At 37.0% G+C, this 23,819-nt stretch overlaps 2 protein-coding genes across 2 annotated transcripts in view; both read left to right on the forward strand.

Moving 5' to 3' along the window:
- The window catches only part of LOC117338517, a 72,178-nt gene that overhangs the window by 27,627 nt on the left and 20,732 nt on the right, over nt 1-23,819 (forward strand). The window contains exons 28-43 of the mRNA XM_033899873.1: nt 45-162; nt 462-745; nt 1,090-1,213; nt 1,469-1,588; nt 5,284-5,294; nt 12,144-12,704; nt 13,589-13,825; nt 16,082-16,648; nt 17,168-17,206; nt 17,641-17,946; nt 19,061-19,318; nt 19,797-19,855; nt 20,431-20,714; nt 21,245-21,525; nt 22,049-22,053; nt 22,711-22,746. Coding sequence (XP_033755764.1) covers nt 45-162; nt 462-745; nt 1,090-1,213; nt 1,469-1,588; nt 5,284-5,294; nt 12,144-12,704; nt 13,589-13,825; nt 16,082-16,648; nt 17,168-17,206; nt 17,641-17,946; nt 19,061-19,318; nt 19,797-19,855; nt 20,431-20,714; nt 21,245-21,525; nt 22,049-22,053; nt 22,711-22,746 — 3,290 coding nt within the window. The remainder of the gene's footprint in view (nt 1-44; nt 163-461; nt 746-1,089; nt 1,214-1,468; nt 1,589-5,283; nt 5,295-12,143; nt 12,705-13,588; nt 13,826-16,081; nt 16,649-17,167; nt 17,207-17,640; nt 17,947-19,060; nt 19,319-19,796; nt 19,856-20,430; nt 20,715-21,244; nt 21,526-22,048; nt 22,054-22,710; nt 22,747-23,819) is intronic.
- Nucleotides 11,105-20,560, forward strand: LOC117338022 (collagen alpha-1(XII) chain-like). The gene is made up of 9 exons (XM_033899182.1): nt 11,105-11,222; nt 12,144-12,704; nt 13,589-13,825; nt 16,082-16,648; nt 17,168-17,206; nt 17,641-17,946; nt 19,061-19,318; nt 19,797-19,832; nt 20,431-20,560. Exons 1-9 carry the CDS (start codon nt 11,138-11,140, stop codon nt 20,448-20,450), a joined length of 2,109 nt encoding a protein of 702 aa, XP_033755073.1. The 5' UTR covers nt 11,105-11,137; the 3' UTR covers nt 20,451-20,560.

Raw genomic sequence — 23,819 nt, forward strand, 5'->3', positions numbered from 1 at the left:
TACCGTATCGTTACATCCTATAAATTACATCTGACGCATTTTAGGCGGCGGCTGTTACTACAAGGGTCAGTTGTACAACACCGGACAAACATGGCAGGACGCATGCTTATACAACTGCACATGCACGGATGGTATTCGAGGACAGTATTACTGCACGCAACTGTACGTAAATACATTGTACCAAATTCACGACATGTGTGTTTGACATACAGTAAATTAAATCAAAATCATGTGCCCTCTTCAAGTTCCTTTGTAAACACTGGAAGCAGCATGAATTCATAGTTTTAAGAATAGTTTAAATCGATTTCTTCTTTTGTATCGCCAAGAGTAAGACCTTCGGTAGAAGCAAGCATTTGAATGACGTTATTCTGTTGCCGAGCGGCCGTTTTGATTAAGAAGAAACTTTAATTCCGAAATTAATAGATACTTGAAATGTAGCCCGAGTTGAATTTTATGTTTAGATGCACACAGTGGAGTAATATTCCTCAAGGCTGTATCCTACAGAAACCTCCTGGTGAGTGCTGCGCACGTCCGGTATGCAATGGCGGTACAGGAAGTGTTGCTGGCGGAACAGGAAGTGGTGCTGGCGGAACAGGAAGTGGATCTCAGGGCTCTTTCACTGGAACTGGTGGCAGCGGTACTGGTGGCACCGGAAGTGGCATTGGAGCTGGTGGCACTGGAACTGGATCACAAGGCTCCTTTACCGGAACTGGTACTGGCTCTGGTACAAGTGGCCAGTTTGCAGGTATATAGCTTCAAGGGTTTATTACAATATAACAGTTTTAGGTTCATCGTGATTCGTCCAGGGTTGCCGTCATGTCCAAACCTTATGATTCCAGTTGAAAAGGAATTCAAGCAGGCTTGAAATGACGTTAAAATAAAACAAAGGGGACCAGTTTTGACAAAATATGTTTAATGGCTAATTATATTACGTAACTATGAATGACCATGACGGATCAAGCTTGTTTCTGGACTGATAGAAGATATTATCCCCTTGTGTTGTAGACACGAAATAGTTTTGACTGAAGAGAGGCTGGATATTTTTCATGAATACAAGTTATCACTTAAATTTGTCAATTTGTCTTGCAGGACAATCTCGAGGGTGTTATTTTAAGAACCAACTGTATTCCCAAGGGCAGACATTTGACGATGGATGTACGTACACATGCACGTGTATGGACGCCAGTCGTGGATACTACACCTGCAAGAACAAGTATGTTTATATATTATTATAGACTAAATATATATGTTCCTTGTTAAAGTGTGGCAGCAATCCTTTCAATCTATAAATTGTAACTTTAAGATGGACCAACATGGAATAGTTGACTCTTCAAAACCTATTTTATAGTGGGGAAAAACAACTCAAACGTTTACCGTCTCCATATAGAAAGATGCTGCTGAAATTATATGGTCAACTTTTTCTATGGTTATATCTATTAAACCATTCACATTTCCCTCTGTATTCTAGGTGTGTCCAGTGGAATCTCCCTGCCGCTTGTCATCTAAACCCGCCAGCCCAGGGTAAATGCTGCAAGACTCCTAGTTGTCCTCCCGGATATACCCTTAATTACCCACCAGGGTACACAGAGCAATAAGGGTCGGCGTACAAAGCCCCCTACTGATTCTTTTATTGTATTAACATATATTAAATTGTCTTTTATAATCTACTGAATTAGTGTATTTCATACTTCAGCACGTTTTATTTACTTACCTATTGAGACATTATCTGTTTGTAGAATTTCTCTCCTTTGAATTTAATATTTATATATTACGGGAAAACCAATCATACTCAATTTAGTATGTATTTAACCCCCGCAACAAAGTTATACTGGAATCGGGTTATCTGTCCGTCCGTACGTCCGTCTGTAGACACATCTGGTCCGGACAACTCCTCCTAAAGCGGTTGTGCATGTGCATTTGCGTGCAGCTGTTTAAATTCCAATTGTTTTGTTGCCATGGTAACTGGTCACTATTAACAGGTTTTTATTGTCCAGACAACCAGTGGGCCGATTCCAATAAAAGTTCACACAAATAGAGAGGACCATGTGTAGATGTGCATGCAGCTGTTAAAAATCCAAAATGTTGGTTGTCATGGTTTAATACTAGTCACTATTCATATGTTTTTTCTTGTCGGGACAACTCCTAAACTGATTTCAACAAAACTTATGACTAAATTCTCTGTATTTTGATCAACACCTATTCCAGCCATTCTGAATTTCAGAAATAGGGGCATGCACAGGTTATCTTAGTTGGCCTCTAAGTAACAATTCCCGTTGTCCATTGACTCATGCGGATTGTGGGGGTATTAGTCAGCCATGCTGGTGACAGTATTAGGTATTTTTCGGCATTCAAATTTTAACACCATATTTAAAAACAACTATAACTGTAGATTTTATACTCATAATACAGTGAATTATATGGTGAACTGTATGGGAGGTATAGCGATACACGAGCCTAGTAAAACTGTTCTGTAAATATGCTGAACGGCGCACAGCATTCTGCTAATAGCGGTAACATAAAGGGAATTAAGCCGGGTAATCTGTTCAAACATTGGTTTTTACTGTTACAGTCATTTTAAAGCGTTTTTTGGTGCAATCTTAATAGAGTGAGAGACGTGTATATCAGATACATGTCTCTGATAGAGTACAATGATCCCCCCAGCATGTACGGTAGCTCGAGGAACACTATGTCGTGTAAAACAATACAACATACCTTTACTAACCTGACGAAGTAAAATCAGAAAAAGAAAATTATAAAAAAAAAACTTGTCAAGTTCCATAATTTCCTATGAAATAGAAATGACAAAGGCGATTTGGTTGTTCTCATATGATTCGTGAAAACAGCATTTTATTGGACGGATATGATATACATGTATAGGGATTATGATATGATATATAGAGATTATGATATGATATATAGAGAGAATGATATGATATATAGAGAGAATGATATGATATATAGGGATTATGATATGATATATAGAGAGAATGATATGATATATAGAGAGAATGATATGACCATTTTGATATCGCATCCCTAATCAGCCCTCGGAGTGAAACACCCTAATCAGCCCTCGGAGTGAGACACCCTAATCAGCCCTCGGAGTGAGACACCCTAATCAGTCCTCGGAGTGAAACACCCTAATCAGCCCTCGGAGTGAGACACCATATCAGCCCTCGGAGTGAGACACTCTAATCAGCCCTCGGAGTGAGACACTCTAATCAGCCCTCGGAGTGAGACACCATATCAGCCCTCGGAGTGAGACACCCTAATCAGCCCTCGGAGGAAAACACCCTAATCAGCCCTCGGAGTGAGACACTCTAATCAGCCCTCGGAGTGAGACACCCTCATCAGCCCTCGGAGTGAGACACCCTAATCAGTCCTCGGAGTGAGACACCATATCAGCCCTCGGAGTGAGACACCCTAATCAGCCATCGGAGTGAGACACTCTAATCAGCCCTCGGAGTGAGACACCATAATCAGCCCTCGGAGGGAAACACCCTAATAAGCCCTCGTAGTGAAACACCCTAATCAGCCCTCGGAGTGAGACACTCTAATCAGCCCTCGGAGTGAGACACTCTAATCAGCCCTCGGAGTGAGACCCTCTGATCAGCCCTCGGAGTGAGACACCCTAATCAGCCCTCGGAGTGAAACACCCTAATCAGCCATTGGAGTGAGACACCCTAATCAGCCCTCGGAGTGAGACACTCTAATCAACCCTCGGAGGGAGACACCCTCATCAGCCCTCGGAGTGAGACACTCTAATCAGCCCTCGGAGTGAGACACCCTCATCAGCCCTCGGAGTGAGACATCCTAATCAGCCCTCGGAGTGAGACACTCTAATCAGTCTCGGAGTGAACGCCCTAACCAGCCCTCGGAGTGAAACACCCTAATCAGCCCTCGGAGTGAGACACTCTAATCAGCCCTCGGAGTGAGACACCCTCATCAGCCCTCGGAGTGAGACACCCTAATCAGCCCTCGGAGTGAAACACCCTTATCAGCCCTCGGAGTGAGACACTCTAATCAGCCCTCGGAGTGAGACACTCTAATCAGCCCTCGGAGTGAGACACCCTAATCAGCCCTCGGAGTGAGACACTCTAATCAGCCCTCGGAGTGAGACACCCTAATCAGTCCTCGGAGTGAAACACCCTAATCAGCCCTCGGAGTGAGACACTCTAATCAGCCCTCGGAGTGAGACATCCTTATCAGCCCTCGGAGTGAGACACCCTAATCAGTCCTCGGAGTGAGACACTCTAATCAGCACTCGGAGTGAGACACCCTAATCAGCCCTCGGAGTGAGACACCCTAATCAGCCCTCGGAGTCAGACACTCTAATCAGCCCTCGGAGCGAGACAACCTTATCAGCCCTCGGAGTGAGACACCCAAATCAGCCCTCGGAGTGAGACACCATATCAGCCCTCGGAGTGAGACATCCTAATCAGTCCTCGGAGTGAGACACTCTATCAGCCCTCGGAGTGAGACACCATATCAGCCCTCGGAGTGAGACACCCTAATCAGCCCTCGGAGTGAGACACCATATCAGCCCTCGGAGTGAGACACTCTAATCAGCCCTCGGAGTGAGACACTCTAATCAGCCCTCGGATTGAGACACCCTAATCAGCCCTCGGAGTGAGACACTCTAATCAGCCCTCGGAGGGAAACATTCTAATCAGCCCTCGAGTCCTGATATCAGCCTTCGGTCCTCTTTTGGCCCGAGGGCAGATATCATGACTCGATGGTTGATTAGGTGTGTGATATCAAGATAATCATATCATCAACTTTTATCGTTCTTTTTTAATCAACAAAACGTACACAAAAATGCTTCTTTTAAATCCATGGAGGTCCGATTGCGTTTTTCACGCAATGTTCTTGTTTCTCATGCTTTCCAAGAATGCTTTGGTATGACTAGCACTATTGAATTGTTCCCCTGCATCAATAACACGTTTCGTTTGCTTTTACATTTGTTCCTTGTCGATTAATTCGTCTTGCCATTTTCATCACAATATGCAGAGGAATGGTGTAACACTATTAAGCAAACCCTAATCCGAGAGCGACGCAATCAAAAAATTTGTGAGGATCTTCATAAATCATTAACCACGAAACCCAGTTATTTCATGCCAACTTTTCGTTTGTTTACATTTAAAGCAAACACCAATTAGAGGAAGCGGCAAAATCCGGAACTATTGATCACTTCTATGGGGTGTGTGATATCACTCCAAAGTACAGGTACTTGTGGACATGAATATGATGTTTTTAATAAAAATATTACATTATATTTATAAGGCCAAGGAACGGTATTTTTTTTACAAATTAAGCATACGATTGTAATACAGTAATTTACTCGTCTATAATGTAATATTTTTATTAAAAACATCATATTCATGTCCACAAGTACCTGTGCTCCAAAGTGGATGTGAAATCACTCGAGCTGCTATCGAATTTCAGACGCATTACACATGTAATTACAGGCTATGATAGGACACTTTTGATATCACACCCTTTATCAGTCCGAGGGCCGATATCAAAATTGTCATACCATAATCTTTTTATCACACATTAAAAAATAATAATGATTTAACAATTCAACAACTTACAAAAGAAAAACAAGTCAGCTCCGGAAACCGAAGCGACTAGATTTAAAACCGCTCGGAGTGAGCAACCCGGATCGTGTGATATTGGTATCACAAAGCATGTTACATGTAATGCCAAGACGTCATATCATCCCGTTAAACACAACGTAAATAACAATAAAAAGAGTAATGTGGAAAATACTATTTTGTGTTTAGGCACTAGGATGGGAATATAAAATGATTGTTTACAACATGACCAGACATAAATATACAATAGAGAGCTGTTTACAGTGGAAATACCTAATCAATCCGTCCTAACCCAATTTGGCAAACTATCATATAATCAGAAAGTCGGAAATGAAATCTACTTACTTATAAATAAAGAATTTTCACGAGTTTCCATTAAATATCATTTCAAACATGTCAGCGTTTCATATGAGCCTTTTTTTCATTTCATCGAAGCTTTTGTAAAATATCTTGACGCATTTCGGAAATTTCGTTTGAATAATGTAAAATAACGTACGATTAATTTTGTTCATCCCATAACTGAGATACTTTTGCACTTGAAAAGTGGCATTTATCGGATTGATATGAAATCGTTAAATGCTGGATTTGAACTAGATTTTACATAGATTTACATGGTGCGTGTCATCGGTCAAACAATTGACGTTTACCTTACTGAAAATCTGGGCCTGGTTGTTCAAAAGGCTCAATGACTTTATTAGTGAAGATCTCAATTCCCCGTTACTTCAAACCCTGAGTATGTGTATTCAGGAAGAGACTGACGGGTGTAATAGTTTCGTAAAATTTTGTCAAGTTAGTTTTACAAAATTGTTTTATTAGGATTTGAAAATTGTTGTTAAACTGTTAGCCTAACTACTTTTAAACAACTGTACAGAATTTTCGATTTCAAGTAAGAAATATGATTTCGTTAACACTTTGGAATTACCTTGTATTTTATCTATTTACGCCATACTAACGCCTTATACGATAATCGGCATATTGGTTTCACTCACTTGATTACACACATTGTACATCATCAAATTATTATTTTTGAAATGTCAAGGGTGATAACTCTAAACCAATCACGGTTATATAAGAATGAAATACTAGATAACCCGTTACAGTGACTAGCTATGAATGTACTTCTCACTTTTATAAAGTATATCTATCATGAAATCAATATATTTCCATAACCAATAAATCCTGTAGATTTTGTCGGATTTTATCACAGAAGACATTAACCTCGAAATGAAGGACAATAAACACAAGAATACAATCATGGGGTTTGACTATTTACCTATCCTCCTAGTACATAGTTGTTTTACCTCGGACATACCTGAGAGTCCAGGTACTTACTTTTATCATCTGACCCGTGCAGCCAAAGTAGATAATCTCTATAAAGCTAGAGGTCACGTCTAGAGGTAATCCATCACTATCTTGGATGAATCTCCACCCGATCATTCGGGGTTATTTCTATACATAGAATTTGACCCCATTCTGTATCAAGGTCAGCCTAATGTCCCTTCACACTGTTTGACATATCTCTGGCCGTTTGTGGACATATTTCTGTAGCTATAACTACTTACTTACCAAACAAGTGTTATGAAACTCTACTCGGTCGACTTCCCTCGTTGACCTGTACATGGTCGTATTCATCTTTTTTACGGTATGTCTAAAAATTAGAGCAAACTTTAAAATGGGCTACAGTGTTATTTAATGACAAGTACATCTTCCCGTATTCCGTTTATAGGAATTGAAAGTAAAAAAATAAACTTAACAGAAAAGCATGAATCAAATCAACGTGACAGTTAGCTATTACATCAGTGGCGTAGGAAGTCGTCAAAAAGTGTGTGGGGGGAGGGGGGGGGGGGGGGGGCAACAATTTTTTTAACCTTAAATTTTACGCACTAAACAAATCGTATGCCATCTCCGCAAAATTAGCCAATAATTAGCATTTCAACATCCCATGATAATTTTGATAATTTATGTAGTACAAAATAAGTTATTTACACAAATCAGGATATATCATTTATGGCAAAACATGAATCACCAGGCCCGGCCAGGATTTTCGAAAGGGCGGGGGGTCCAGTAATTTAGTAATAATGCGAGCACCGTAGGCGCGAGCCGATTTTTTCAGGGCAGCGCCCTGATAGGGGGTTCAAGGGGGTCTAAGCCCTCCGCGGAAAATGAAATATAGCACATTTCCAATAATTCGGGGCCGCCAAGCGGGTACCAGGGTGGCAAAGCCCCCCTGTGGATCTGCAATCGAAAGGGGGGGGGGGGGGGGGGGGGGGGGGGGGCAGTAATTTAGTGATAAAGCGAGCGCCGTAGGCGAGAGCCGATTTTTTTTGGTATTTTCCCGTACCTGTTGGTAAATAGTATCACTCGATTCACGTTAAAACCGCGCATTCTTATTCATGTTGTGTTTCTGTCTTGTTCTCATTATGAACTCAATTAACTTCACAAATTATCATCAACTTATTTAATCTATGTGATGAAGTTAAGCAAAATTTCGTATTAAGATATAAATATTGACTTACCAGGCTAGTGCAGACGACCGACACACAGGTCTGAGGATTGATATACTAGTATAAAAGTCGGAATGTTCCGGATGTACAAGATAAAGTTTTTATCGTTGCCTTCAAGAAAACATTATCGGTTCGAAAATATACAGATATTTATCGAAATGAATATATAAATTCGTGTTTTTTCCCCTTTTTTAGATTTTGGATGTCAAAAAGTGGGGGGCAAAAAGATATGTTATGAACTACTTAGCTTCATCGTAATTTATCCACATCCCCATCGACATCATTAATTAACATAAATAATTTACATAATTATATATCAAAGTATTCTATTCTCCAATTAGATTGCTATAACATAGATTTATTTGTATTCCACCACTGTTCATCACTTTTCACCATAATTTACCTTTTTTGTCAAATTAATTATTTTCTGTTTATTATTATGAAACAGTATTTGTACCACCATACTAATCACCAATATGCCGAACCTTAGAGGGAAATGGATTAATATAAGCTTTAAGCTTGTTTCTAAATCCCTCACCAATGTATAATTTGCAATGTATATGTACACTTGACTTGAATATAAATAAATACTGTTTAAACAAAAAAAAAACATCAACCGGGAATATCAGCCGATAGCAATTGTCAGAGAAAGCTTTGTCCGCCAATACAAATCTCGTGCGGCTATTCCATCCCTGCCTGATCAACTACTTTGAAGTAGATATGAACTTAAACCTATCGTTGGGTCAACGAACACCACGTTGTGCAATAGATTTGTCGCTGTTGTGATACTTGTTCTTTTTTTCAGAATACGAGATGATTTGTTAGAAAGAATTTTATTCTTTAATAGGACCTTCATATAACTGCATCGTTAAGAAAAGTGTGACCAGGTGTTTTTCACTGTAAATACATGTAAATCACGATTGTGTTCCTGGTATCCTAGAAAGGTTGGTGTTTGCCTCGGGACCGGGAGACGAACATTGCGAAGTTTATCGTTTTCCTTCTAACTCTTGCCAAGAACAAACCATGTATTGTACCATACAAACCTTTGTAATGGATAAAAATGATCCCGTTAGCTCTTCGTTTCCTCTCATTAACTACAGTTCTATTTTTCGGATGTGAAAATGCTTTTAATCAAACCATATCTTAGTTTCAATCCAACTGAAAACTTATGATATAATTCTTCCATTGTTTATAACCACCGTCTCAATATAAACTTACCTATAAATATATTGTTCTGTCAGTGATTATTGATAGAATGAACACGACGGTTCTGCCATTCTTGTTCGTGCCGTTTGTTAAGACCAGACCAACTAACATTTTGTGTTAGAACTATGGATTCTACCTAAAACTTGTTATTCTCAGTAAAGCGAACCCATGTGAACTATCGGACTACACGTACATTAAGGAGTTGCCTTTGTGTCATTTCCGGTTCTGGATGTATGGGAGGATGGGTCATGTGATAACTGACAGGTGGCGCTCTACGCTGACAGACCTAAATCACAACAGGAAATCGTGAACAAAATCATATATGAAAACTTACAGCTAATAACTAAATTGATGATTATAAAAATATCAAAACAATCGCATTGTTTATAAATCATATGTATTTTAACGAATTATGTGTGAAAATTATTCTAAATATTTTGATACGTAATTTAAGTGTTTTAATAATATTTAAGGAATACATCACTTATTGTAAAATAATGATAAGCTTATCATGCTATGAACGACCTGTCCTATATATGTATCGGAAACACCACTTAAAGAACCATATCTACAGAACGTACATTAAAATAGAACGGCTGAAAATAGAACAGCATTACTGTGTCTAATTGATGCTGCTGCTTCTGTTGTTGTTGTCGTCGTCGTTGTTGTTGTTGTTGTTGTTGTTGTTGTTGTTGTTGTTGTTGTTGTTGTTGTTGTTGATTGTCTTACCTTTCCGGTTGTTGGAAGTTTTAACCACTCAAAGAAACTGAGGATGAAATAGTCGTGTGTCCAATCAGTGATGCATTAAGCCCGTGATGGTTTTTGATAGTCTATATTTTACGTGTGATATTTGTTTGCTATATTACGACGAACATGTTCTAGTGGTATCAGTGTAAAACATTTATCAAACTAGAAAACGTGGAAAGTAAAAATGGACAATTATTAAAGGTGCAGTTCGTATACGCATAACAAAACCCAAATATGACTACAATGAACTATGAACTGCGCCAGTGATTTAAATATTGATATTATTCCTGACAATCAAACAACACCAACGTGTTAAAGACAGAAAAAACCCATAGAGTCTAAAAAAAACACTAATCCAATCCCATTGGTGTGGTAATACGGGGTACGTCACAATATTAACAATTGTAGATCGTGTGTGGGCCAGTTAATAGGAACATGGGTACCAAAGACTAAACTACAGGACATCATAACTTCTAGATTCACTGTAAATATAATATACATTGATGTAGTTCTTGTATTTATTCAACAATTAATTAAAGTGAACAAATTAAGAATACCGTGTAGACGTTATTACAGCCAATATTAACGATGGGACGGATTGTCAGGACTCCTGTCTTTTCCTTTCGTTAGAAGTTTCCTTAACTTTTCAGATCGAAATTTCCGGATATTGAAAAAAAAGTTCAGTTAAGCAACCATATCTTGCCCTGAATTGAAGCCATCCTATTGTCACGTATATACTTATAATCAAACCAGGTGACAGTTCGTTGCCGTAACCTCATTTGACCTTTCCTTTTTAGAATCGGTCTGTTTTTACTTTCTCAATTTTACACATCCGATAAAACCTACAAAACATATCTTCTCATTCGCGATACTAGAAATAATTTTGAAGTCGTGTTTTGTCCAGGGGACACTGGATAACTCGTTGGCCTATCAGTGACTCGAGTTACGACAGTATCATGGATATGTAGGCTGGTCATCCTTTCACATTGCTTACGCACTTGGCAAGTTGACTATTTGTGTCAGAACTGATAAAAACTACCGACCAGGGTTTCGGACCTTCAGTAGCTGACTGGTACCGCTAAGATGCGGTCAAAAATTGTGACATTACTTTGCGCTTTAGCGAGCCTGGGCTCAACCGCCCAGGGCGCTGCGACCACGGTCTCCCCAGGTAAGTCAGCTCGCAAATGTTAAATATTATTACTTATATTCTATTTCAAGTGCAAATTTAATTATCGCACAACAGAACATTTTATATAAGAAACAAATTGTTCTTTAAAGTTTATATCTACCTGTACATGTAACGATATTCGCTGTTTATTATTCGCTGTACTTTTTTCTCATTTACTCTGTATTCTAATCGCTGTCAGTTTCATTTATTTGTATATCTGGTATATGTTGAATTTTGCAAACATGAACCATAGAACGAAAAAATAGTTTGTGTATCATTTTATATATTTTAATATAAATTTTCTCTTTTTCTTTCAGCTTCTAATTAATTTCACGTTTAAAAATTACTTAGGTGTATTTTTATTTCATAAAGAAAAAAGAAAAAAAGATCTCTATACCATTCGATTGTCATGCCCTTCTAATTATCTTTGCAATATGACATGCGCAATTCATCATGTTTTTTTTTATATTTCATGATCAGAAACGTTTGTAGATTCATGAATTATAGTCTATATTGCTTCTTTTCTTATTCTTTCTATTTTTAACAATAGGAATGATAAACCATTCGTTTATTACAGTTATAAATTATTTTCATTTTTATTAAGCAAAACCACAATGAGGAAAGCGAGATAACTCGCACACTCCTATATTGTAAAATTCATATTATCGTTTCAACATTGCTGAGAATGTTTGTCGTCAGGAAATCTTGGCGAGGATATTGTCTCAAAATCAAATGAATTTTTTTATTCATTCTTGAAACATAATTTTTCCTGTTATCAGCAAACTTTTCTATTTTTAATGTTTTACATCGAAATCTTTATTATCATAAAAAATCATCATTGCATAGGCGTTGAATGAATTAAAAGGTAAACTCATTTCAATAACATTAACTTTTAATTTAAATTTGACTTATCTTTTTTAGGATGCGGAACAGTACCGGCTGATATCGTGTTTCTTCTGGATTCGTCGGGAAGTGTAGGTTCATCAAACTTTCAGAAGCAAAAGGACTTTGTTGCGAAATTCGCCAACTCTTTTGACATTGGACCAAGGAATGTCCAAATCGGCGTCACTACCTTCTCCTCGACGGTCCACAACCAGTTCAATATGAACAAGTACAGTTCAAAAGCGCCGCTGGTCCACGCCATCAACGCGATCCCGTATAATGCCGGAAGTACACATACTGATACCGCCATTGATTACATCACAGGACACAGTTTCACTCCCGCGGCCGGAGACAGAGATCACGTGGCCAATATTCTGATCGTAATGACTGACGGTCAGTCCAATAACAAGCCCGCCACTTTAGCCGCCGCTACCAAGCTTCACGCTAAAAACATCAAGGTTTTTGGAATCGGTATCGGTAATGGTATCGATAGGGGAGAGCTCGAACACATTGCCACGGACAACAAGCACGTTTTTACAGTATCCAACTTTGATGCCCTCACCACCTTACAGGCAGAACTCAAGAAAACTGCATGTGAAAGTAAGTTTTCTTTTATCAAATAAGCGTAATGTTCGATTTGTTTTCCCAATTTAATATTTGATTTTGATAAAATATAATTTCTGGTTGCTTGATTTTTTTTATCTTTTCGTGACGTCATGCTGATTCGGGTTTACGTTTTATTGGTTGGGTTGTTACTTTTTTCGTAACGTCACGCTGATTGGAGTTATTAAATTGACGAATCTTAAATTTCACACCATATCAAATCAACTTAATTTTACAAGAGGATAAAAATTAAAAGTGCATGCGTAATTACTGTGGATAACGTGTTCATTTTATCGGCGAAAATCAATTTTTGACAGGTCATCATAATCACACATTTCGTTAACATATGATCATGATTAATCAGTGTAACAATGAATATTTGGTGGGCGAGTGGCACAGGTGTAACACACTTGCCCTTCACCAAGACGGCCGGGGTTCGATTCCCCGATCAGATGTAAAAAGGTGCGGTGTCACCTGTCCGACTATGTAGGTTTTCCCTGGGTACTCCGGTTTCCTACAACAGAAACAGTCCCCGCGCGCTTCAATCCGGGCCAACAAGTTTGATAACAATAAGTTGATAGAACTGGTTTCGCAATTGTTGTAAAATAAATAAAGTTCACAACAATGAATATGTTCATTTTTATATAAGGGGCCTGATTGGCTGAAATGTTAAGCTTTTAATCCCTGACAGCTAAATTATTATGTACAGCTGACGGAAACTGGAGTGAAATACATGTTTACAAATATCTCTATTATGTGTATGAAATTACGTTATATAAGTATAAATTACCTTTCCATGAGGTTGATTGTAGATGATACGAACTTTGAAATATGTAATCAGTTTAAAACGACCTCAACATAGTGACAATTATTTCGTGTAGTTGACGGAGCCTGGAGCAGATGGGGTTTCTGGAGTCCGTGTTCAAATACCTGTGGAGGAGGCACCCATTACAGAGAGAGAACCTGCTCAAACCCTCCCCCGGCCAATGGCGGAAAGGCGTGTACCGGAGCAAACAGGGAAACTGGCACTTGTAACACGAAAGCTTGTCCAACCATTCCTCCAACAACCACGACACCCAAGCCACGTACTACACACGCTCCTACCACCCCTATCCCAGGTATGGCAGAATAACATATTGTAAATTGTACTGAACCACTCGAGATCGATTTCAGATCATATCCTCACTCTGTACATAAGTCTTAATCACACCGCATATATATACGGCGTCTACCAAGATAGATCTCGTATATTTTCATTTCAACATATTTTATTGGAAATCAAATGGATTGAACATCAGGCTAAGCCTATATTAAAGTTCTCTCCATAACATATTACATTTATTTCAAATAATTAGTATCCGGTTATTAGTCAAGAATGGAAATTATAGTATATATATAGAAAGAGTATTTGTGAATAATATATAATGATAATCTTATGTATTTTCTTTTTCTTTATAATAATTTACAAATCATTGTTAAATATGTATTAGAACTCGTTTACTATGCAGGAGAGAGACAAGTGCCTGATCAACAACAGAGTTTCTGACTATAATGTCCATCTGGTAAATACCAGTAGTCTTTTACTCATGTGTTGACCAAACACGCATCTTCCTACCGCATATAAATTAGTACCATATAAGAATTTAAAATATAACATACAATTGTCAAATTCTGGTTAAGCCCAAATCAAATAAGATTATCAATTGAGATTGTTCTTAGTAAGGAGATAAATCAATTATACATAACTAGCAAGTCACCACATCTCACCCAACTTTACCCTGTAAGGCATGTAATACATATAATGATGCTTAGTTAAGAGGGTTACCATCACATTGACGCTATTCACTTTTGTTATATATATATATTATATATACATTTGTATGTGTGTGTATGTTGATAATACTGTATTATTTGATAGATGTACAGTGACTACTATAGAAAGCATAAAATAATTAGCACACGTACACAATGACATATTATATGACTATTAATTTCACAGATAGTTTTCACAGATTTATAGTGATATGTATATGTGTATATACATGTTACCTGGCACTTTATGATATTGATTTACTAGTGAATGATGATTATATGTATATGATCATAATAACAGAATACATGTATGCTGTTATTAATATTCTCAATAAGTGTATATTTGCTATTTTACGCAATAATAAATACTTGTCACCGGTACTCTAACCCTAACCCTACATTATTAACATAGCGACATTAATCATGTATATTAGCAGCATCAAGGTATACATGTTCAATACGAATCATTACATAGATTGATAGACAGTTATAAGGATGGACAGACATAGTGATTAGATATACACATGTATACCTTAATTCAATTAATGTATTCTATGTACTTATTTATGATCATAGATAGTCAATCTATATTTGTATAGGTATATTTTCAGCATTCAGAGTCTCTTTGTGTTATTTACATATCTAATTACATTTTCTAGGATGTGAGTATTTTCCTCATCATTAAGATCATCCATTTAGTAAAATATTAAGATTTAAGTATTGTTGACTATGTAGGGATTCCCTAAGAGTGTCCCTATGTATGTTATACTGTGGACATAAGAAGAAGAAATGGTATGATGTTTCTAACCCAATGCCACAACTGCAGTCAGGGGAATCATTTAGATGATCTTTAAATAGATCATAGTTTAACTGGCTTGCACCATTCCTTAATTGACATAAAATTATGTTATCATGTCTAGTACCATGATTTTTGAAGATAACTGAAGTAGTATTATTATCTACACTGTTGTTAGATATCATCTTTTCAAATACTCTAATGGAGGGTGCGTTAAGGATTTCAATACTAAGATCATTAAATTCACGGAACATAGGCGGAAAGTAGCTATTATAATAATTTTCTCTGTGGTATTTTGGAGGGTTTAAAGTCCGAGTGGTTCTGAGAGAATAATTATGTTCGTCAATATTATTTCTAAAATTGCTGATAATATCAGATAGGTAGGTAGGCGTACTTTGATGTAGTATCTTGTACATAAGAAGAAGTTTATGTTTTTACGTCTATTCTCAAGCTTTCCCCATCCCAATTCTTGATAGATTACATTATGTGGTGTACCCTTTCGAAGTCCAGTAATGATTCTCCAAGCCTCAATTTGTATAGATTCTAGTAAATTTTTAGCTTGCTGTGAACAATTATCCCAAATTACATCTGCATATTCAAGTATTGGTCTAATAAAAGATATAAAAATAGATCTCGTATATCAAACACAAGGCATAGGTATTCTATGTAAGTAAGATAGATATACACCCCATGTAAATCAAGATCAATCACGGATCTCAACCAGGCCACATACACCAAAACTCAAGTCAATATCTTGTTTTTGCAGGATGTGGTGTAGTACCAGCTGATATCGTTTTCATCCTCGATTCCTCTGGCAGTGTCGGAAATGCTAACTTCCAGAAAATGTTACAGTTTGTAAGAACAACCTCTCAAGGATTTGACATCAGCCCTAACGGAACTGAAGTGTCCGTCGTAACTTTCAGCGACAAGCCACATTTGGAATTTCATCTCAACAAATATCACGATAAGAACTCCGTTTTGAACGCCATTTCGAACGTCCATTATATAACCGGTGGTACTAACACGGCAGATGCTATCAAGTACGCCCGCGAGACCAGTTTCACATCTGCAAATGGTGCCAGGCCCAATTCTGCAAAGATCGCTATTGTTATCACCGACGGCAAGTCCAACAGCGCCGGGGCTACTGCCAACGAGGCAAGTCGTCTGCGTAACGACGGCGTCACTGTTTTCTCAATAGGTGTTGGCGCAGGACCCAAAACATCCGAGCTGAATGCCATGGCAACTGACCCTGACAATCAGCACGTGTTTGTCGTTAACAATTTTGATGCTCTGACACAAATCAAGAGTACTCTGCAGCAGAAGGCATGTGAAGGTATCTAAAATTCATTGTTTGTTTTTTTCCGGGGTCGATATTAATTTCGACAATGTTGTGTTACTCATTATGAGAGCTGATGTTTGAAATACACAAACTGTATATACAACGACACTTATTTCAAAGCTTAACATAAAGTGTACAAAGATGGGATACATTTCATTTTTGTAGTATTGTTATGTTCAGCAATATTTTACAATGTTTTTTTTTTAGGAATCTGAAGTTTAATATAAAATCACTTTATTTAAATCCAAACTGCCTTTCAATGACTTGTCTTTAATTACCGCCATTATTTCTACCCATCTACAGCTCCACCTGCTTACAATAAAACTATCGATTTCCTACATCATAATGCCATGCCGACTGCTCAGTTAATACAATTTGTTTACAGTTTTAGCTTTCTCTTCAATAAATACTAAGACTACACGAATCGAAATAATATTTATTAGTCATTAAACGACGTATTATCGATGTTGAATTTTGATGTGAATATAAGTAACAATGTTTTCCATTTTCCAGTGAAGGCAACACTTGCTCCCGCTCCACAAGCTCAAGCAGGTTCGTATTTCATATGTGTACAGAAAATAAACTTTGATTTCAGCAGTAAAATCCTCAAATAGAACAGTTATATCCAATTTTACCGTACTTTTTGCGCCCTACGTTGATATTTATACACTCAATTTATCAAGTCATACGGCTCACTTATCTATGTTATGCTTGATGTTCTTGTCAACTTCAAAATGGTTAAGAGAGATTGAACTACTGATTTTTACCTACATTAACTTAAGATAAAGCATGGATCAGTTAGTGACCGAGGTCTCTGATATTTCAAAAAAAGAGATGGTCCTACCGCTGGAGATGGAGACTTTGATATTAAAAAAAGGACGGTACTACCGTTTTGGATAGAAACTCTGATAAAAAATATTGTCCATGTGATACTATATAACCCGAATCGGTTTCCACTCCATTAATTGATTATTCATTTATTTCAGGATGTGGTGCCAAGGCTGATGTCGTGTTCCTTTTGGACTCCTCTGGTAGTGTAGGGTCAAGTAATTTCAACAAGATGTTACACTTTGTGCAGAATGTTTCTGACACTTTCGCCATCGGACCCAATGATGTCCAGGTTGGAGTGGACACCTTCTCAACTGGACACAAGACCGAATTCAACATGGGAGCACATTTGACTAAACCATCTCTGCTCTCGGCTATCGGCAACATCAAGTACCACAGCGGCTCTACTCACACCGGACAGGCCATCAACTACATGCATACTACGAGTTTCACATCAGCAGCAGGTTAGGTTTGGTTTATAATTATTATTTCTAATTCAGTTCTATCAATATCTCTGTTCATTTAAGGACAGCATCCCCTGTGTATGAGATACATGCATGTTGGTTATGTGTGGTAATTTCTGAAGGCTGTGGTATGTTCGTGTTGGTCTCCTACCGACAGTGCGAAACTGATGTCGAATTTTTAGTGTTACTTTGTGAAACATATTGCGAAACCTACCAGCAGGACATAACACTCGGTTACATCATACTGACAACGGGCGAACCAGTTGTCCCACTCCCGAATGTATCGCCTGTAGTAGAATCTGAAGCCGCCTTCGCAGGGGTAATGCTCAACTGAATGCAAAAAGTTATGCAGTTTCAAGGGAAACACAAGGAAAAGATAAGACCCCAAATTTAGTCGCCTCTTACGATCATGCAGACACGCAATTCTTACGCCCTAACTGCAAGGCCATCGGCAGCATGTAACCCAACTCATTTAAATTTAGCTTTTGTTATACCAAATTGTTGCCTTATATTGATATCGTGAGCGGTAGAATCGTCATCTTGTAGACAACTGTGGTAACCAGTGATCACCATATTGTTACTTTAATAGCGATGTCGATCTAGTATACATACAAATATTTGATGTTTCAAAATTTTCGAATTTTGAGAAGGTGCACTTTCTATATATGTGGTTAGGTCGACTTTGCTTTCGATATTGCCCCATTTGGGTTATGTATTTTCGGCTCTTAGCATCATAGAAGGATAAGAGTGTATGGTGTAATTAACTATTCCGTATATAATTATCTTAATTTCGCAGGGTATCATTACCTGTTCGTCTTTTATACAATCCTTGGATGAATACCTGAATTTAGTAACATATCAACGTTAAAACTACTTACACATGTGGATTATGCTTTCATGTTTGAGTATCTGATATTATATTTGTCTTGTTATTCAAAGCCCGCGAGGTATCACTCACTCAAATAAAACATGCATTTGAATCGGTTTATATGTAGTTGTTGGGTATGATTCGTATTTATTGATGTTGCATGTTAATGTCACAAACAGACAAACTATTTATATTAAAGATTTTAAAGTTTAATTCAATTTAAAAACCGTACAATCTTTCCCATAGGACATCGTCCCAACGTACCTAAAATTGGAATTGTTGTTACCGATGGCAACTCCAACAACCGCCAGTTGACAATTGCGGAGGCTGCCGCGGCCCGAAAGGATGGAATCACAATGTTTGCTCTTGGTGTTGGTCACGGCATCAACTCAGCGGAACTTAACGCCATCGCCAGCGACCCCGATAGCCAGTATGCATTCAGGGCCGATAACTTCGACGCTCTATCATCACTGAAGAATCTTCTTTCAACCAAAGCATGTGAAGGTAGGTATAAATATATCAACAATGTTTAAGGAAAACATTAATATAATACTCTTGCAGAATATATGTATAGTAATTATAATATTTCATCACATATACTGTTTATTCATATTATTCTATGAATAACAATATATTATAAAAAGTTCAAAATGATGAATTTATAGTCACATTGCGATCATTGATGTAAATTATTTGATTTTTATATTATAAAATGAATATCCACATCATTTTTTAAAAGACATGCGATAAAATAAAAATAACATTTTCCTTACTGGATCGTTTACACCTTATCATGATAATGTATTCAATTTGATGTTTTTTTTACACTGTTTAATATCAGAATAACATATCACATACAGGTGAATGTCAACATGCTATTATAAATTGATTTACACATAGGATAGGGAATAATTCATGCTATAAAAATGATTTTCACTTTGGGTATGAGTTTTCAGATTATACACATGTAATTTCATTGCAGTTTCAAAGCCACATCCTAATGCCACAGCCCCAAAAGGTACGTCTACATTTTCAACACCAGTACACATGTTTATGTATTTGTCATTATAACTACAATATAGATAAACTTAGTAGTCTAAATTACTATTTAAATGGTACGAAACTATACAGTTAAAAAGAGTGACTGAATTTGAGTTATGTATATATATTCAAATGATAGTGATATAAAACGTTGATTTTTTTAAAGGAATGTAATCGGAAGAATTATGAAGATAAGGATAAAAGAAATATTGATTTGGAGAATAGAAATAATTATGCAAATGAAAAAATATTATTTGTAAATCGGCTACCTTTATAGTTTTACTTTTTAAAGTTTTATATTTTCTAGCTGTAATATATTTTCAGCCAAACCTTTAGCTAAGAGATTATATTTTCATAGTTTTAAATTGTTTATGGCCCACATCGCAAAAGTCGATTACACAGTACTCCATACATTCGTTTTACAGTTGAACAAGCAGAACAATGTCTATCCAAATGGACCTTAATTAGATACCTTCTACTGATATCCTGTGTTATGTTTTTCGTTTTTGTCAGATTTGAAGACATGTATTAGACAATACTAGCGTTACATTTCGCATGTGTTTTTACTTCTCTAGATTGTGGTGCAGGTAGCTGATATTATCTTTAATTTGGATTCATCCGGAAGTGTTGGCAAAGCCAACTTCGACAAGATGTTGGAATTCGTAAAAGCAATGGTGAAAAATTTCAACATCGCCAGTGACAAGATTCGAGTAGGTCTTTCAATTTTCTCATCAAGGCAGTATAATATCTTCAATTTGAACCGCTACTCCGACAAAGCATCCTTGTTGGCCGCTATCAACAAAGTACCATACAAATCTGGAGGTACCAACACAGGAGCCGCACTTAAAGAAGTATATAGGTATGATAACATATTTAATAGCCCTGGGTGTATATATCACATTCTCATTTTCTTTCTAAAAGACTTTAATGAAGTGAAATTTCTCGAAAAGAAAACACGATTGATTACTAGTAGTTTATTCTAACCCTAAATCAATATACGACGGACATTTTTGATAAAAAAAATATATTATGGAAAATATTGACACTTACAACGAAAATTAATATGAAGGAAAACACACAACAGAGCATACCCTTATTAAACGATGTAGTAATTGTAACACAAAGTCGATATGACGAGGCCACATACAAAGCAATCTAAACATTGGCATATAAACCTTTTGAAAAAGCAAGGTAAAACAATGTATTCCGCAAGGGAAAGCGTCTTCTGCTTTGGTTAATCGATTTCAACGGTAATACAAATCGAAATAAGTTATTATTGTGATACACGTCAAAAAGTACTTCCCGTCTTATAGGTTGACCTATCTGTCAAATCCGAGAGATATATGGTAGGCTGGCTCTTCTCCATTTCAACTTCTTTTATACCTACAGTAAGATGTTCACCCAGCCTAACGGTGATCGTCCTGGTGTCCCCAACATAGAAATCGTCATCACAGATGGTCGTTCCAACAACCACCCAGTCACCGTTAAAGAGGCTGCAAATACCCAGCAACATGGTATCAGCGTCTTCGCCGTAGGTGTAGGACGCGGTATTAGCAAATCAGAGCTCAACGACATCGCTTCCGATCCAGATAGTGCCCATGTCATGACTGTCACAGACTTCAGCAAACTAAGTCAGATCCAGTCTGCTTTCCAGACAAAGGCCTGCGCAGGTACAGAGTTAAACTCGCTGTAGCAACACTATTCATAATTTTCCATGAAATTGGATACGATATTGTTTTTGGGTTTATATTCTTCTGTTTGCTTTTTGTCTTATAATTTTCACTTTTTTTGTAATGTAAGTGTAAATTTGAACCAGTCTTTGTACGGCTATGTTCCTGTTGGTTATTTGGGGTTTTTTTTTCGCAGAAACAATTACTTTAATTGCATTGCTTATTGACCACCTTAACATTGAAAACAATGTTATAAGAGAATGTAATGATAGAACTATTGCTTGGCTTTTTGATTAAGCATTGATGTCAACACTTTGTTTGCAAACTGTATGAATCCGGCTAGCCGATTCTTACAAAAGTTTGCAAACTTTTTTTTTTCAAATCCCTATGAAACTAAAAAACAATTGCCCTAACCAATCTATGTACGGCTATGTTCCTTTTGGTTATTTGTTTTTTTTCCCGCAGAAACAATTACTTTAATTGCATTGCTTATTGACTTTAACTTTGAAAACAACGCTTTAAGAGAAGGTAATGATAGAACTTTTGCTTGGCATTGATGTCAACATTTTGTTTTTCCGCGTAACGGATTTTTACAAAAGTTTGCAAACAATTTTTTTTATTTTCCTATGAAACTAAAAAAAATGACATCAACGCTTATAATTAATTTTTGAAATTTATTTTCAAAATTTAAACATGTTTTAAGTACAATTTAACTGATAAGGTAATGGATTCTTTTTCACAAATCAATACGCAACGACAATGGCCGTATTGTGACGTCACATTTTTCGCGCCATTTTCGGATTTTTTTTTATAGAGGCGTGATAAAAATCTCAACCAATCGATCAGAAAGTCGCATTTTGCGTACAAACAATGGAAAATTAATTATTATTTTATTTTGTGGTTCATAAAATATTAATGTTATTAAGTGTACGGTATGTTTAACTTCAGCTTGCTTATCTCAAGGAAACGTGGTTTTACGAGAGTAATGACGTTAAAATAAAAAAATATTTATTACAAAGCCGCTGTACAAGCTTTTTGACACATATTTATGACCATTTTCTCACGCTATCAAATTTAAATGTTTTGTATATTTCATTAGAGACGTTAAATCACTGAAGAAAGGATGCCAACATTAATATAATTCAAAGCTATAGCCTCTGCTTATAAAGGTTATATTTTTTTCAGTTATCCCACCAACGGCACCAGCTTTTATCCCATCAGGTATGTTTATGGTATAAGTGAAAAATTAGTCATGGGATGATTTTATTCCATTTTTTGTCAGCACAGTTCAAACATCTTTTTTAAAAGTTTTAAAGTTGGGAGTGATCAGAAAAAATATCAACTTATTAACACAGCCTCGCCTATCGAGTTTTAATCTTCAAATGCAACGTTTTGTGATAATTTAAATGAAGAAAATCATGAAAGTATATAACCTATTTTTCTGTTGTCGACTCCATGTTCTATATATGCAGTGGTTATACATAAGGATATTTTACAGAGGTTTATATCCCATTATGAAACTAAATGATGGGTTTGGACAGATCAGATAAGAAACAAAATATGAAATATGAAAATTGAAAAAAAAAACCTTTCTTTTTTGTCAAATATCTTTTGTATATGTGTCTTTTGTATATGCTGTTTATTATGTCCCCCAAACGAAGTGGGGGGACATATTGTTTTTGCTCCGTTTCATTATTATTATTATTATTATTTCTTCCACCTTCTTCCGCCGCGGAGGTTTCCGACACTTTTCTCAGAAACTACTGGGCGGATCATCATCAAACTTCAGACATACTCGTTAGTGTTTTTTTCGCGATCGGACATCCAAGATGGCCGCCAGAGCCCACTTCCTGTTTTTAGATTTCGGTCTCCAATTTCAGTGAAAATTGGTGTATATGGGTTTTTAGGGATGCCGAATAATGTGGTAATATTTCCGAAAAGATTTGTTGCCATGGTAATGAAATGGTGGCCTGTGATTGGTCGAAATTTAGATGTTGTCGGATTAATCTGAAAATTGGTACATAGGGGTATTGAGGGAAGGCGAACACAAAAGTACAACTTACGAAACCGTCCGTTGCCATGGACACGAAATTGAGGCTTCTGATTGGTTCCAATTTAGATATTGTCCGATTTTAATGAAATTTGGTATGTAGGTCATCATGAGACACCAGTCACTGCCGTAACCTCACTTCCGCATTTTAACAAAATGACCGCCATTTCCTGGCCACTGATTGGTCCAAATTCAGATATTGTCCGATTTTAATGAAAGTTGGTATGTAGGTACATCATGGGAC

The sequence above is a fragment of the Pecten maximus genome, chromosome 11 (genome assembly GCF_902652985.1).
Source record: "Pecten maximus chromosome 11, xPecMax1.1, whole genome shotgun sequence".
Classification (NCBI taxonomy): Eukaryota; Metazoa; Mollusca; class Bivalvia; order Pectinida; family Pectinidae; genus Pecten; species Pecten maximus.